Below are 16625 nucleotides of genomic sequence, written 5' to 3' on the forward strand. Positions count from 1 at the left end.
TTTCCCTTTCTTTCTTTCTTTCTTTCTTTCTTTCTTTCTTTCTTTCTTTCTTTCTTTCTTTCTTTCTTTCTTTCTTTTTTGATTTACTGCAGGATCTACAGGGTCTATAGGGTCTCACTACACAAATCAGCCTTGTAGTGATTTTCCTGTTTTCAGCTTCCCAAGTGTTGGGATTACAGGTGGGCAGCACTACGCCCAGTCTCCATCACAGTCAGCATGCCCCAGGGGTGGGGCTGGTATGGCAGGCTGGGAATTGAACCTCTGACCCCCATGTCTGCCTCAGCAGGTGCTTTAATCTGCTGAGCTTTCTGGCTGGCCCTTACTCTGTTCGTTTCTAATCATATATGATATCACCTTTCAACCCATTGACATTGATATGAGCAGAGTCTTACTTCATTTCGGCCCTACCCTTGCTAATTCAGCTTTTGGTCTAAAATGTTTAATAAATCCTGACATTCTGCATCTAGTCCTGCCCTGGGAAACTGACATATAAGAAGAATATAAGATAATACTGTAGGAAATCTGAGTTTGATTTGGTAGAAGGTGAACAGTATATAGCCTTGTATTTTATTCAAAGTGTATTTTCTTCTTCTTTTCAGAGTAGGACAGCTTGAAAGTCAATGCAAACAAGCAGAGACGTGGTACAAGTTCTACTGCACTTGGTTCTGAGAAGATCTAAACCTTGGGATCTCAAAAATCACTCAGCAACAGTAAGAAGCTGAGCAGTCTTTGAAATCATTCTCTTTTTGGTTATAATTTTGATTTCATGTTGTGTATGTGAGCTTGTACTACTATGTTATTGCGGTACTCTCAGACTCAAAGCCCTGACTTGGCATTGTGGATTGGATGGGCTCAGGCATGGGGCTGGCAGTACAGCATGGCAAGGGCAGGGTGGCTATATTTAAATTCTTGGTGGGCCTGCAAATGCAAGCTCTTAAGTTATGGCCTTGCAGCAAATAGATAGAAAGTACAAACAAATGAAAGACTATGTTTTGAAAATCATAGCAAACTCTTTGGTTTGTGATTAAACCAAATCCATTGGTTATCTTTTCCTTGTTTGTTTCTTTCAAGATGGGTAGAAAGCTAATCCAGTAGGAAGAAAGTAAGTGCTTCACGGTCACAGGACGTTGGAATCTCTAGGAGGCCACAGCAGTGCCGGCTATTTGAAAACGATTTTTTAAATTGCTCCCACCAACAGAGCTTGTATGCAAACAAATGTTACCCTGTTGGATAACAGCAGCAATGAGACCTTCAGCAGGAGATGACCTCCACGGGGGCCAACCTAGAGCCATAGCTATAGATTCCAGCTAAGTCATTCATGTTTCCTTGGCACTTGGAAATAAGTACACCCTTCAATATTAATTTTTTGGGACCACACACTTCTGCACAACCCATTCAGTGTCTGGTCAGGTAGAAATCACACATATGCTTGTTTTTCCAAGTAATCCTATAAACTTTGTCCCATAAGGGCCTTTCTACTTTTCTGAGACATGGCTCTGATGATTAGGAAGAATGCTTGTGTGTGTTCCACTACAAATGTAAATTGTGTTTTCTTAGGAATAGGAGTTGAGACCATGTGCTCATGAAGAATTATCCAATATTCATTATGGAATTGTAAATAAACGGGAAACAAAGAACGTAGTTTAATGCACTCCTATGTTAATTACCCAGTTTTAAAAAACAGTATTTTACCAATCCTGTTTTTTGTAGTTCACCTGTTTTTAAAAATTGTACACATTCATTCATGACTCTAGATTTCCATCTCTTATTCTTAAAGATAATATCAGCATCATACTTAACAAATTCATAATCGCTGCTAAATTTCATCTAACATCCAGTCTGGTCTCAAATTTTTAAAAATATTCAAAATATCATTTGAGAGTTCATTTATTTGAATCACAATGCAAACAAGGGCCAGATTGTATCTCTATGTCTGCTCAATCTACAATGTACTTATTTTTATTATTTTATTTTATTATCTAAAAAGAATACAAAATAGTAAAAAAAAAAAAATTGAAAGATGCAGTACTTCACCAACCAATAGAAATTCAACGATGGTTGCTGTATTGCATAATGTCTTCAAATTAGTTGTTTAGATTACCAGAAATAAGCATGCAAAATTGTTAAAAATACATAAAAATATTATAAGAAATTAAAAAGACAAGGAAAAATATGCTGAGGATATAGCTTAGTGGTACAGTACTTGCCTGGCAAATATGAGGTCCAGAGTTCAATTCCCAGTACCCACAAGAAAAAAAAAAAAAAAAAAAAAAGAAATTTCTACTGTTAATGCTTACTTTATTTTACCTTCTTATTATTACTATTTTCATTTTTATGTATTTGGTACAGAGTCTCACTAAGCAGATCAGACTTGTGTGTACCCCCAAGCCCGGACTGGGTCACTGGCTCGGTGCACCCCAGGGGTGTGCCACATGCAAGACGAGGGATCGAACCCTCGTCCTGCACTTGCCAATGCAGGCACTTAGTCTACTGAGCTATTTTGCAAGCCCTGCTTATTTTATTTTTTGAGACAAGACCTTGCTAGGTAGTCCAGGCTGGTTACCAACTTCTAAACACAGATGTTCTCTTGAAGGAGCATCCTGAGTAACTGAGATTATGAGCATGTGCCACAACACTTGGCTTCTTTTCAAATTATTAATATTACTACATTGTTTCTTCCTTGATGATGAAACCAGATAATTACCTTTAGTTTATTAAATTCTTGAAAGATCATTTGAAATGCTCCACTGTCCGCCTCATTCCTATACACTGGCAGCTTGATCTAGAAGCTTCAGCTCAGCTCTCATGGGCAGGAGCATCTGGAGCAATGCTGTGCCCTCCTGTAGCAGGACACAGATAATGTCTGGAGAGCATGGGCCTGAGTTTAAGAGGCTGGTGTCATCTGATTCACCCAGTAGAGACTATATCTAAGCATTTTATTATTCACTGATCATCTTGCTTGGATGGATGCAGAAATAGTTTTTCTAATCTTTCCAAGTCTTCTACATTTATTCACTTGGATGTATCTATTAAAATGTATTTCACTGATTATTCAGAAATATGATACAAGCATATATTCAAGTTGCCTGATTATTATTATTATTATTATTATTATTATTACTATTATTATTTTTTAGAACAATGAGATGCCCTAGTAACTTCTTTTTTGTGGAACCAGGGATTGAACTCAGGCCCTTGTGCTTGCCAGGGAAGTGCTTATTCCACTGAGCCATCTCCCCAGCCCCTGCCCTAGTAACTTCCAAAAGTGGATAGAATTAAGGTAGGAATATTAGAAGAGATCATCCTGAAGTGGGGTAAGCTCTGAGTTCAGGGACAGGTTTCATTATGATTCAGAAAGGAAGAATAGATGAAGAAATACAGGTAAAAGACAAAATAAAGGCACTGGCTGAGATTAGAGTTATGTGCCTCGAAAGCAAGAAACACCAAATTGAGAGCAGCCACTAGAACATAGAAGAGACTGGCATGGGACAGACTGTCCTTAGAAGGTCCTGGAAGAACTGCGATGATAGCTTGCTTTTGGACTTCCAGCCTTCTGGAACTGCGAGAAAATAATTTCTGTTGTTAAGCCTGCAGTTTGTGGAAATTTGTGACAGCAACTACAGAAAACAGCTCGACTGTGTCTGAGCTCCACAGTGTCCGCGGTAAAGCTCCAGCATCATTGCTTGCTGAGGACAGCCCATGGTTCTGACAACGCGCCCACCAAGAGCCATCATAGTAGCATCTGGAGGTCTTAGGAATTGTCTGTCTATACTGACAACCTAGTAGACTGTTAGGCTCTTCCTGTGGTTTTGGATTCACCAATAAAGCCCCCATCACTTATCTTCAAATCTCTATTTTAAAAGAAAGTGGTTTCAACAAAAAGTATATTTGCTCCCAGATTATTCTGCTCAATTGAAAACACTTTTTCTTTTTTTCATACTTTTTCTTTTTCACCTCCCTGAATGTCTTTTTGATATGCTTCTTCCCTTTCAGTCTTTTGATTTCTTCAAGTGCAGATAGGGATTTCATCAGTCCATCAAAATCAATAATTAATAAGCAAGGCACTTGCTCATAAATAACTCAGCAAGGAACAAGTTGCAGGACAGAAAGGAATTGGTGAATATTACTCTGGTCTTCCTGGTCTAACAGCTTCTCACCCAATGGCTTATCATACCTTAGAAAGTTGTTCTCAAAATTCAAAGAAGGTTATTTAGTAAAGAAAAGTAAATTTTAGAGTTCTCCAAAGACAAAGTTTACTTAACTCAAATTTTTCCTCTATCGACCATTTACCCAAGAAAAGCAGAATATGTAGGGCAACATGTAGGGGAGAGTGGCTGGACATAGGATGGGATGAGACACTGAACGGGACGTGCTTTCTTCTCATGTATCAGAGTTCTGATCAGAGCTCCTGGTCCATGTCTTCCATCCAGCTACAGCATGAATCAAAGAGGCTGTCAGGGCCTATCCTGGCCACATAACTATGAGCTAATATATCATTTATGCTGTTTTCAAATTGATGCAGAAAAGCTGGATCCTTATGCCTTAACTTCTGAAGCAAAATCAAAATTTAACTTAGGATTTATCAATGTACACACAAAAAGTCCAACTATAGTAGCTTGGATATCTGGTAATGGCAATGCTTTGAACCAGAAGTATTTTAGGTTTTTTTTTTTTTAATTTTGGAACATTCACATATATTTAATGAGATATCTTATGGGTAAGATTAAACCTAAAATTTACTTATATTTCATGCATACCTAATACATGTTGCCTGAATGTAATTTTATTCAATATTTTTAGTATCTCTGTTTTGATTGTGACCCATTAAATAGGATAGGTATAGAATTTTCCATGTATGATATCATGTCAGCACTCAAAATCTTCAGATTTTGGACTTCCATAGAATTCACACTCAACTTGTCTAATGGTATATGATTATCAACAAATGCCTCATCTAGGCACTGATTGTTCTAAAAGCTCAGTGAAATGAAATTTGGGCTGAATTTAGTTCAGTTAAGGTAAAGTTGCCTTTCTGGAAAACTGGAAAAAGTTTTTTTTTTTTTTTTTTATGGCATAGCTTTTAGTTACTTGCATAGCCTCATCTCTTTTATAACTAAAGACAATTTTTATCAAGGAAAGGAGAAAGGACAGGTAACATCTCTGCCAGGGAAATTAACAGTGATTGGTGAACTCTGACATCAGGAACACAAACCTAATCTTGAACTTCAGACTTCTAGGAAAAGAATATGCCAAGCCCAAGCTGGGATGAGGCAGGGAGATAGCTCAGTAGAATAAGCACCTGCCTGGCAAGTTCAGGGTCCTGAGTTCAATCCCCAGTACCATAAAAAAATTTTTAAAAAAGCACACAATAAAAATTATAACATAAATTTATGCAATTGTGACTAAGAAAACAATACAAAGAATAAATGAATTGAAGAGTTGGTTCTTTGAAAGAGTAAATAAAATTGTTAATTCTTTAGCCAACCTTATAAAAAAAGGAAAGAAAAGATTCAAATGCATGCAAGCAAAAATGAAAAAGGTGAAATAACAAAAGATTCTGCAGAATCCAGAAGATCATCAATACCTACTTCAAGAACCTGTATAATAATAGAATTAAAAATATAGAAGAAATGGACAGAATACTAGACACATATAAATTACCAAAGCTAAATCAAGAATATATAAAAATTTGAAATAAAACAATCTCAATAAGTAAAATTAAAAATATAATTAAAAACTTACCAACAAAGAAATCTCAGTGCCTGTTGGATTTACTGTTGAATGCTATAAGAAATTTAGAGCAGATCTAATGCCATTACTCTGTATATTCTTTAATGAAATTGAAAGAGAAGCAATACTCCCAAAGTAATTCTTGGGAGGAAATAGTACCCTGATAACAAAACCAGAGAAGGATCTAACCAAAAAAGAGAACTATGAGGCCAATCTCCTTAGTAAACATAGATGCAAAAATCCTCAAGAAGATAATGGCCAACAGACTGAGGTAAATCAGCAAGATTATGCACCATGAGCAAGTGGAGTTCATCCAGGAATGTAGTAATGGCTCAAAATATGAAAACCAGTGAATGTGATATACTAAATTGACAGAGTCAAAGACAAAAATTGCATGATCATTTCAATAGACATAGAAAAAGCATTTGACAAAGTCCAACACCGATTTGTGATAAAAAAAAAAAGTGCTACAGAAGAAATTGGTATAGATGGTCTTTATCTCAGTTTGATAAAAACCATCTATGACATCATCATACTAAATGAAAAAAAATTGAAAGTTCTTACTCTAAAATCAGGAACAAGACAAGGATGTCCACTATCACCACTCATGTTCAATATAGTTCTGGAAACATTAGCCACAGAGATTAGATAAGAGAAAGAAATAAAAGGAATAAGAATCAGAAAGGAGAAAGTTACCATTACTTGCAGATGGCATGATATTCTACATAAAAAAATGCAAGAACTCCACCAAAATACTTCTAGTTTTAATAACCAGATTCAGTTGTGAAACTGGGTACAAAGTCACTACAAATCAATAGCATTACTGTATACCAACACCAAACTCACTGAGAGAGAAATTAAAGAAACTACACTTTTCATGGTAGCTTCAACAAACAAAGAAAAAAGAAAAGAAACAAGAATCAATCAACATAAGAAGCAAAAGATCCCTACTTTGAAAACTATAGTACTTTGAAAATAGAAATTAAACAGAATATCAGAAAATGGAAAGATAGTCTTTGCTCTTGGGTAGGAAAACCCAACACAGTAAAAATAGCCATACTCACTAAATTGTTACACAGACTTAATTCAATGCCAATTATAATATCAATAGCATATCTCGCAAAATTAGAGAAAACAAACATAATATTTATTTGGAACCAAAAAGACCTGGAATACTAAAAACAGTTCTGTGCAACAAAGGCAAGGCAAGAGGCATTGCAATCTCTGACTTGAAGTTACGTTACAAAGCTACCGTGATAAAAATAGCATGGTACTGGGGAAAACAACGATAACAACAACAGAAAAACCGACTAAAGGATCAATGGAGCAACTTAGAAGATACAAAAAGAACTCCAACCACACTCAATCATCTTATCTTCAACAAAGGACTCAAAAACCTTCCCTGAAAGAAAACCTCTTTAATTGGTAGTCCTAGAAAAATCAGCTTTCCACATGCTGAAGACTAAAACTAGACCCATGTGTGTCACCATGCACAAAACTAAAATCAAAATTGATCAAAGGTCTAAATATTGAAACATAAACCCTAAATAGGCTGGAAGAGAGAATAGTGTGAACTCTTGAAGACACTGATGTAGGCAAAGACTTAACGAACAAAATCCCGATTGTGCAAGAAATATCACAAAACAACGAGGATCTCATCTTATTAAAAAGCTTTTGCACAACAAAAGAAATCATCAAAAGAGTGAAGAGATGGCCTACAGAGTGGGAAAAAATTGCCAACTCTTCCTCAGACAAAGGACTACCATCTAGAATATATAAGGAACTCAAAAAAATCAGACCTCCAAGTTGAAAGACCCAATCCAAAAATGAGCATCTCTGAGACTTTTGTAGGAACTTTTTGTTTATTTGCCTCTTATGAGAAAGAATAACAAAGAGGAAATGCATCCACTGTTGCCAGGATTGAGGAAAGAATCATGTTAGGTATCTGTATTAGTTTTAGTGTTGGAGAAAAAGGTCAAACTGAGCACCATGAAATATGTGGTAGTACCTTTCTCCCCATTATACTTCTGCATTAGCTTCCAAATAATCCATAGAACTCAGGATGGCATTCATTTAACAAATCTTACATTTCCATTTGTGCAAGGCCTTGACTAAGTCATTAGAGGGGAGAGGAGCATATAAATTAAGGAAAACTCAGTCTCTGCCCCCAAACTACTTGCAATCTGGAGAGAATTAGTCTAGTTTCTTACACACTTGGCCTTTTTTTCTTTGTAATGTGGAATAAGACGCCATATAATTTTGTTTTTCCATAGCTAATAATTTTTATGTACATGCTTTAATGGTTTTTTCTTTACAATGAGTTTTGGACAATTTCATTTTGTGTATCTTGGTATGATTTTATTCAAATTTCTTATGCAAAAGGTTCATTTTTCTTGGAAATGTGCTGTTATAAATTCAACTAAATTCAGAAATTTTAAATCTTTACATTTTTATTGCCTATGTCCTTCTACTTTGAGAATTCTAATTATATGAATATAACTTTCTTGATTTTGACACAGAATGAACTATTATATGACTGATCTGTAAATTCTTCTTCATTTTTATTTTGGACAATTTTTATTGTTATATTCATTTAAGTTTGTAAATAATTATTTACAATATGCAATCTATTTTTTGCAATCTATTATTAATCTCATGCTATGTATTCATTTTCAGAAATATTTCTCTCAAATTTACTCTGTCTACATCTTATATAGTTCACATTTCAATATTTGTCTACATTTTTAATCTACTATGTAATTATTGATTTTTCAATAAAGTTAATATAAAAGATTTAAAGAAAAAGAAAATATGTGTAGCTAAACCACTACAATTGAATGCAAAAGAAGCTGGTTTCCAAAGACTTCAGGATGCATAGAAAAGGGAACTTCTGCCATAGTGACACAGTGGTAGTGGCTTCTCCAACTGATAGAAGACTTGGGTGTTTTGCCTGGTAGAGTTTCACAGCAGAAGGCACATGAAGCCACACATGCTATGACAGAGAGTGCAGATGGGCTTGCTGCAATACTGCTTCTACAACATTTAAAATTTGAGGTTTTAAAATTTTGCTTTAAGGAATCTCAAGAGAGATAAAAATCATGACACATAAAAAGTCAAAAGATAACCTACCATAGTAAAGACATAGAAGACACTTGTATAGCCCAAGGGCTCATGAGTGACCTTAAAATATATATCTACTCTGATTCTCTGAGGTCATGGTATGTAAGGCTTTATAGTGTGCAATTTCATAAAGGATGGTTCTTTTAGCATATATTCCATAGTATCAATTCATGAATGAACTATGCACCTGCAAAGCCAAGTTTGCCCTGAAACAGGCTCTATGTGTTACACTACTGTTCATGAAATAAATATGGCAGTTGCAGGAAATTGCCTATGATATCCATCACCAAACATTCATGTGTGTTCAGCTTTCAAATGCTGGCATAACTTGAATAGAATGAATGAAAACTAATGAAATGTCTATATGCCTATAGCTGATTTGCAGATGTAGTTAATCCTTAATGCACAATAGAGTTTATTTCAGAAGAGTTGACCATGTGTTAAACTAGCAGAGTGAATCCTGTATTTTCATTAATGATAACTATTAAACTGAAGATAATCTTCTACAAGAGAATAATATCTATGCTTCAATACTTTGTTAAAGCCATAGCATGTGATGTGTAGCCTGCTTTCTACATAGATTGACTTGGATAAGTCAAGGCAGATCTATATAAGATTCAAAATATTCTATTTGCTACACTGTTCATCACAAGCAGGAACGTTGTGGATGAAGGCCTTTCAGGAGTCACACTTTCATGTGTTCTCCCAGTGAGAGGGCCCCATGTGAAGTGTCTGTCTGAGGTTCTCTTGAGTCCAGGGATTGAAGAGTTTTTTTTTGAAACTGGGGAACTAAGTGGCAAATCAGCAGGCTAAAAGTATGCACTCAAAGGTCACAGCCAACTCTGGAATGCTAGCTTTCTTGAGCCACCAAAAAGTGTTCACTACCCACTGGGGTCACTGAGGGTGAAGGAATGTTTGTCTTGGATATCATCCTTGAAAATAATGTGCTGTCCTTTGGCAGAGCAACTATGTTAGGAACCAGTATGTACAGTACACACAGGCACACCAGAATTTTTAGGGAGACGCTGCATCATTTTTTTTCCAGACTTAAAAATGTACTCACTTTGAAGATTGACACTTTTACAACTAGCTTCTTATTGTTTAGTTTCTAAAAGAAATACAAAACCTGGCTAAATCTGTTTACCATCAGAGGGGATCTCCATTCCAGAGTTTCAATAACATCAGGCTTAGCATGTGCACCGAAAAAAACAGGTCTTTTGTAAATAAGTGGTAAATACCTACTTATACCTACGGGCCACAGTTCATGGCTCAGCACTGACTGCTGGAAGTTAAAAGAAAAAAAAATAAGACCTAATATTTATTTTACTAGGAATCTCTATCTCCAACCACTACATGAGAAATCAAGGCAGTGTATATTAAAGCATTAAGATGTACGAAACTAATGCCAGTATATGTGCATATTTCAGGCTGGAAAACAATCACGGGAGTCTATATTTGAGATAAGTAAACATTGCCATTTTGATTGAGTTATTACTATAAATTACTGATACTTTGGATTGCTTATCTAAGGCCAGACACATAGCACGCACCATTTTCTTTGCTCTCTGGTCTGTTGAGAGGTCTACTTAAGCTGTCTACTGTCTACTTTGAATTCTACATATATAATTACACAATATAAGAAGTGAGGAAGGGGGATCAATAGTATCCCCGAAGTGCTTGACATCACCTGGCTATTAGTGCTGCGTGTGAGTCAGCAGGGTTTTATCATTCATCTGGGTCCATGAAGAAGCCAACATCAACAGGGTTTTCTTAAAAGAGATTCCAAGAATTGTGTTTACTAACTGAATCATTTGCTAAATCCTTTATAAAAGAGAAGACTGTCAAGCATTCAAAGTCAGCTCCCATGTCAGATCCCTCTGCCAGTGCAGCTCCCCTATGCATGTCCAAAGCTCAAATTCCTTGTGACAAAGAAATGCTGTAGCTCACTCTAAGGCACCATCCCTGCAGGGGCATACTTGCCTTATGCTGCACCTCTTTTAGCAGTGTCTTCAAGTGGTAAGACTTTAATGTTGAAGATGCCTGGTAAATACGAATGGTTAACACCCAGAGAGCTGTTCAGCAGTTACAGGGGAGTGATGGGCTGCTGCTAGGAGTAGGGCTGTGAATTAGTTATTTCCAAGCAAGCAGAATTGCCAAATAGACACAAAAATGATGCCACACAATAGTCCTGCAATGTGTCACAGTATTAGTCTGTGACATTAATTCTATAACCTGAAGCTAAGGGTTGTCGAAAGGCTTTTAGGAAAGACTAAATATTTATACTGCGTAATGGACAAGAAAAATTTCTCTTCCTGCATAGCTTTATCTTTCACTTTAACAAATGACTACTGACACACATGGATGAAACTAAGGTGTAGCCAAAGAGTGCTTAAGATGTTGGGATATGAGCAGCTTCTTCTCCTTCTACTTTTTAAAATTTTTTTAAAACATTTTTGTGCATGTGCATAGTCCAACAGCTATTCATTAAAAACCACATGCCAGGTACTTAGGAGGTAATGCAGAATATAAGATTCATAATATAGCACTAACTTAAGGGATGATACAGTTTATTAAGGGGGAACATAAAACACAAAAGTCTGTGAATACTATGTTGAACCAAATGATATGATGACTTTATGATTCAAAATGCAGTTAAATATGCACAATTTCATAAGTTAAATATGTGAATTTAACAACTTCAATATAATACACATTGCAGTAAAACAAGAAGCAGAAGGAAATACAATAAATACATGGAAGCGTACGGTGGGGCCATATGGCACTCTATTCTAATTATATCATCAGTTTTAATTTTCACAAGTGCCATGTGAAGTAGCTAATATTAGTATTTCTATTATAGGGATTAAACACAGCAAGACAGAGAGGTCATAAGACTTAGGTAAGATCATGCAGGGGTTAGGCAATGGAACTGGGACTAAAACTAAAGCTGCCTGCGAGTGGCCAAATTGGAACGCCTGGTGCTATAGCATTTTTCCTACAGAGTCAGAAAAGGCACCAGAGATTCCAGGGTGGAAGTATGTAGCATCTTGGCAGAACTGGATAAAGTATTTATTTGCCTAATGCTTGTTTTCTTAAAATCTTAGACTAATTTATGCTTAAGATGCTAGTCAATGAAATTTTAATACTTTGTTCTAGATGGATATTCACTTTACGTTAAGGTAGAAATGTCACTCACTTATTACAAATTCTTGTTTTTATTTTAATACATGAAAAATTCAGAAAATTAATGATCTTCTTAAAATGAGAGGAAGAAAATCCTAAAAGATATGTGAAATCATCTGAATATTTGATGAAAAGTATTATATATTTGGCCCAAATATTTATCTAATCTCTGAAAAGGGATTTTATTTTATGGGTGTTTGAGTCTGAGAATTTTTTAAAAAGTACACATAGGAAAGGAATAAATTATTATAAAGTATTCTCATCTATTTCACACTTAACATGAGATTTTCATGCATTTTACTCTTTCTGGATGGAGACCTCAGTGTTAGGTGCACAGCAGAGAGTTGGATCGAAGATATAGTGATGACGCTCCCAGTGACCTAGTGAGGTGATTTGAGGATCTGTGTCAGTCATCTGGGTGAGATGCTCCTGAAGATAAAAGGGACTTATTTTCAGACACACGCCCTGCAGCAGGCACACTCTGACACAGATCCATCCCACAGCAGGCTTAATTCATTCAGTCATCCCTGGGACAGAGGGTAGCTAAGAAAAATCTGGAAGGGTAAGACCTTTCCTTGTGCCAGGAGGTCATGCCCATGTGAGCACTATATGTAAATTATATGATGCGAGTGACAAATAGCTAGTCATGTTTTCACAAAGACAGAAAATCACAACTTGCCAAATGACTGATAAGAAGCTATTCCCAACACACCTGCCTTATCTAGATGTTGTTTTTCAACAAAACAGGAGGGTTAAACTCCTCAGTCTCTGAACTGATAAATAAAATAACTTGGAGAAAGTGTGATACTCCTTTCCCTCACAAATAAGATCAAGTCCCAAAACAAATATCTCTTCTAAAATCATAATAGCACTTACTTTTCAGGTAGGTCTTATTTTAGGGGAAACGCAGCACCACTTGAGAGAAAAGCAGAGGGGGATGTCTTATGTGGAGACTGGCTCCTGTGTAACTTGCGTACTATTAATAAAACATTCTTAAATGGTTCCTCCTTATTTCTTTTTTCTTTTTAAAATAATTTTATTGAGAAACAAATAGCAATGAGACAGGTTCAAAACCAATTATTAGGGCAGTTTCAATGATTAATATATTGCATATTGTTGTCTTCATAGTGGTTATTCATAGAACAAGGTGCAGACATGATATCCTGTCCAAACACTGTTAGTACAAATCTTTCTTCTCATTGAAATAAGAGAAAGTAGTTGCATATCTATCCTATTTTGTATATACAGATACAAGATGGTCATTCATTTGTATCTCCTTTTTTTGTTTAGTTTTGTCAGAGATGGGTATACCATTGTCATTTAAATACTGTAGGTGTGTGAATTCAGCAAAATATTCCAATATGGTCCAGCAGTTTATAATAGTAGTGGGTTATCTGCAGGACTGACAATGCTAGAAGTTGTTGACTTGAACCTTTTACAGCTCAGCATATTAATATGGCTTTACCATCCAACAGAAAAGTATAAAAACAAGGTATTTTTCATACCTTGTTTTTATACTTTTCTGTTGGATGGTTAAGACCAAGACAAAGCAAGACCTATATAACAAGAAATGTAACTTTTGTATCTGATAAGATCAGTCAAGTCCCCTCAGGTTTTATCCTGAAACCCTGTACCGCAGTTTGCAGATCCTTTGTCGGTGTCAACCATGTGGATGAGTCACGGCCATTGTTTAACCAATTTTCTCTCTGTGAGAGCCTGAGAGAATGTTTTCTCTCCATGTGACTATCCTTAGGCACACTCTGTATCATCTATCACTTTCCTCTGTGGCCCCATAACCTTGATCAGAAAATTTGGGACACAACTGTGTTACAGGATGTTACAGTACAGGTTCTGCTTTGTCCTGAGTCCTCCCTCCTCATTTCTTTACAGAAAGAAAAAGGTCATTTTACCTATTGAATGAGATTTTGGAATATACTAGCTAGCAGAGTGCAAATAATCGAACAATTACCCTTTTTTCTTAAACTTTCCTTCATGTAACTCAGGAGCAGATTAACATGTCAAATTCTTCTAAATTGGGAGTATTGTACAGGGTTTGTGGTCTAGCACAAATAAGTGGATGAAATTTGTTAAAAATAGCATCAACCCTCAATTTGGGTCACCTCCAAGGAAATGATATTTAAATCGCACATTAGAAATTTACTCTGCAATTTAGTCCTAAAATCCAAATTATGGTTTTATGACCCTAGAATTACCAACAAAACAGTAATAGCTTAACTTCAATTAGGTACACTGTCTTTCCTTTCCTATCTGCATAATAAGAACTCTAACATATACTTCAACTGGTGAAAGTATCTATCCTTAAAATTTAAATAAATAAGTACCTTCTATAAGATTAGTGATATTTAAGTGATGTAAGGGATTTAGAAAGAGCACTAACCATTGGCTTTGACTTCAAGAAGAATGCAATGAGTTCACTCACGCAGCCCACACAAGCTCAGGACTTCAGTCCATAAAACCAACATGTGCACAAAAGTGGGAGGCCACAGACAAAATTCCATGGAGGCACAAATGCAAAAACTTGTTTGGGGAAGTTTCCCCAAGATCAATATCTGAGTTAAGTCTATATAAGAGTTGGATGTTGTTGAAGGACAAGGAGGGAGGTGTCATGTCCTTCCAAAGAGAAGAGACAGCTATGGACAAGGTGAATTTTAAAACATACAATGATTTGGAAGGATGTTTACCTTTCTGACAATGTAGCAATTAGATAATTATCTCATAATTGCAATAGTAATGCATTTATTTATTTATTTATTTAGTGGAACCAGGGATTGAATTCAGGCCCTTGTCCTTGCCCAGGGTTAGCGCTTATTCTACTGAGCTATTTCCCCAGCCCCAATAGTAATGATTTTAAATGGCTTCAAAAAGGGGCAATTTTTAAAATTCAATAATTGTAGATCCAGAATGATAGATCATTTCTCCTTTTTTTCTCCATTAATTTGGCCTTACATCATCTCCAACTATAAGCAAAATAGATAAGAAATTACCTTGCGGATAAATTAAAAACATTTTTTGAAAAAACTATTTTTAAAGGAAACAGAACACTGTATTAGAGCACGGAAAATGACACTGAAGACCACAACATGACTAAAATTCTTACTTGTTTCCAGGCTTGAATTAAAGCTTGAGTTAAGTTCTTGCAGACCTGGATATGCTCTGTCAAGGGTAGCTGCTGTGGCTGGAACAGGAAGAAGAAGAGGATCAATCATTTCTGCAAAATAAACGACCTGAGTGACCTTGTTATAGCATCACTTACGAGTGACAAAACTTGAGCTGCTTCTGATCTGAGCCCTCACAGTACCTCTTTTTTAAAAATTACAATTGCACCTATCCATTAAAAAGAACTCATAAAGATGTGAGAAGGTGGGAACATTTTGGTCTTCGTTACTTCTGGACTCATGCATTGACACAGTAGGTAACAGTGAAAACAACCACCTTCCTTTATCTTTCAATTCAACTGAATGTTATCAGAATGAGAAGAAACATCATTTTTTTAAGGCTTTGTTTTTTAAATGAAAGGTCAATAATTTTTTTTTTCAGAAATAATAGAAATAAACCTGTGAGCAATCCTGGGACTGGGGAAGGAATGAAGGAAAAACAAAAGTTGGGCAAGAGAGACATAGAACTTCATGATGGAAGATGAGGCAAGAAGTTACCTATGACAAAACCAACGGACTAGCACTCTTTGCAGTTTGCATTAAAGACAAGCAAAAGGGGAAACAACCAATGTAGCGGCCATTCCACCTGAGTGGCTTTGTAAGTATCTTAGCCATAAAACTTTGTGCCTGTTGTTCGGGCTTGGTGGAGAATGTTGGTTGTCCAGAATCCCAGGTCAGATCATGTTTCCTCTGGGTTATACTCAGAGGGGCAACTGTGGTCTGGACCCCAACAAACACTGAGGTTTTCCTCAAGGCCAAAGAAACTACTACTTGTGATATAGTAGTACATTGTGGAATACATATTTGATCTTCTTCCTATTTGTGGCCATATAAGTGCCTGAATCCTTGGAAATTCTGCAATGATAAGTGTTATTTTATATGCCACTTGTAAGTTGTTCAGTGGCTCAGGGCTTCCACTCACAGGGTGTGTGTGGGGGGTGGTACAGGAGAAAAGCAATGTTGATGACACATCCAAGCCAACCCTAAGCAAGTAAGGGACTTAGGAAGGTCTGTCTTAAAAAAAAAATTAATAATGAAACAAAGAGAGAAAGGAAGGAAGAAAGGAAGGAAGGAAAGAAGGAAGGAAGGAAGGAAAAAAGAGGAAGAGAGGTGTGGGAAGCCATTAACTGGTATCCATTTTATAATAGTGTCGGCCATTTTCTTAAGTTTCTATTCCCCTGCTGAGTTAAGTTTCTGGTCCTTCCCACCTTGCCCATTCCCAGTGAATCACATGCTATGCCTCAGGGGTGGGACCTTCCTCCATTGCCTAGATACCTGTTGACATCAAGAGCTGAGACTTCCACATTCCTACACTTCCTATATATACCCAGCACCTCCCCTGAATCAACGAGACTTGATTAGAATCCTGTCTTGTCTCCATTTCTCGCATCTCCTGTCCTTTGTCCCCTCCTCCAT

The 16625-nt window shown here is 36.3% G+C and overlaps 1 protein-coding gene across 4 annotated transcripts in view; it reads right to left on the bottom strand.

The window, feature by feature from the left end:
• Ghr (growth hormone receptor) overlaps nt 1–16625 on the bottom strand; it is a 283568-nt gene that overhangs the window by 81405 nt on the left and 185538 nt on the right. For all 4 annotated transcript variants that reach the window (XM_023701879.1, XM_023701878.1, XM_023701876.1 and 1 more), the window contains exon 3: nt 15152–15229. In XM_023701879.1, coding sequence (XP_023557647.1) covers nt 15152–15229 — 78 coding nt within the window. The remainder of the gene's footprint in view (nt 1–15151; nt 15230–16625) is intronic.

The sequence above is a fragment of the Octodon degus genome, unplaced genomic scaffold, assembly GCF_000260255.1.
Source record: "Octodon degus isolate 3935 unplaced genomic scaffold, OctDeg1.0 scaffold00142, whole genome shotgun sequence".
NCBI lineage: Eukaryota > Metazoa > Chordata > Mammalia > Rodentia > Octodontidae > Octodon > Octodon degus.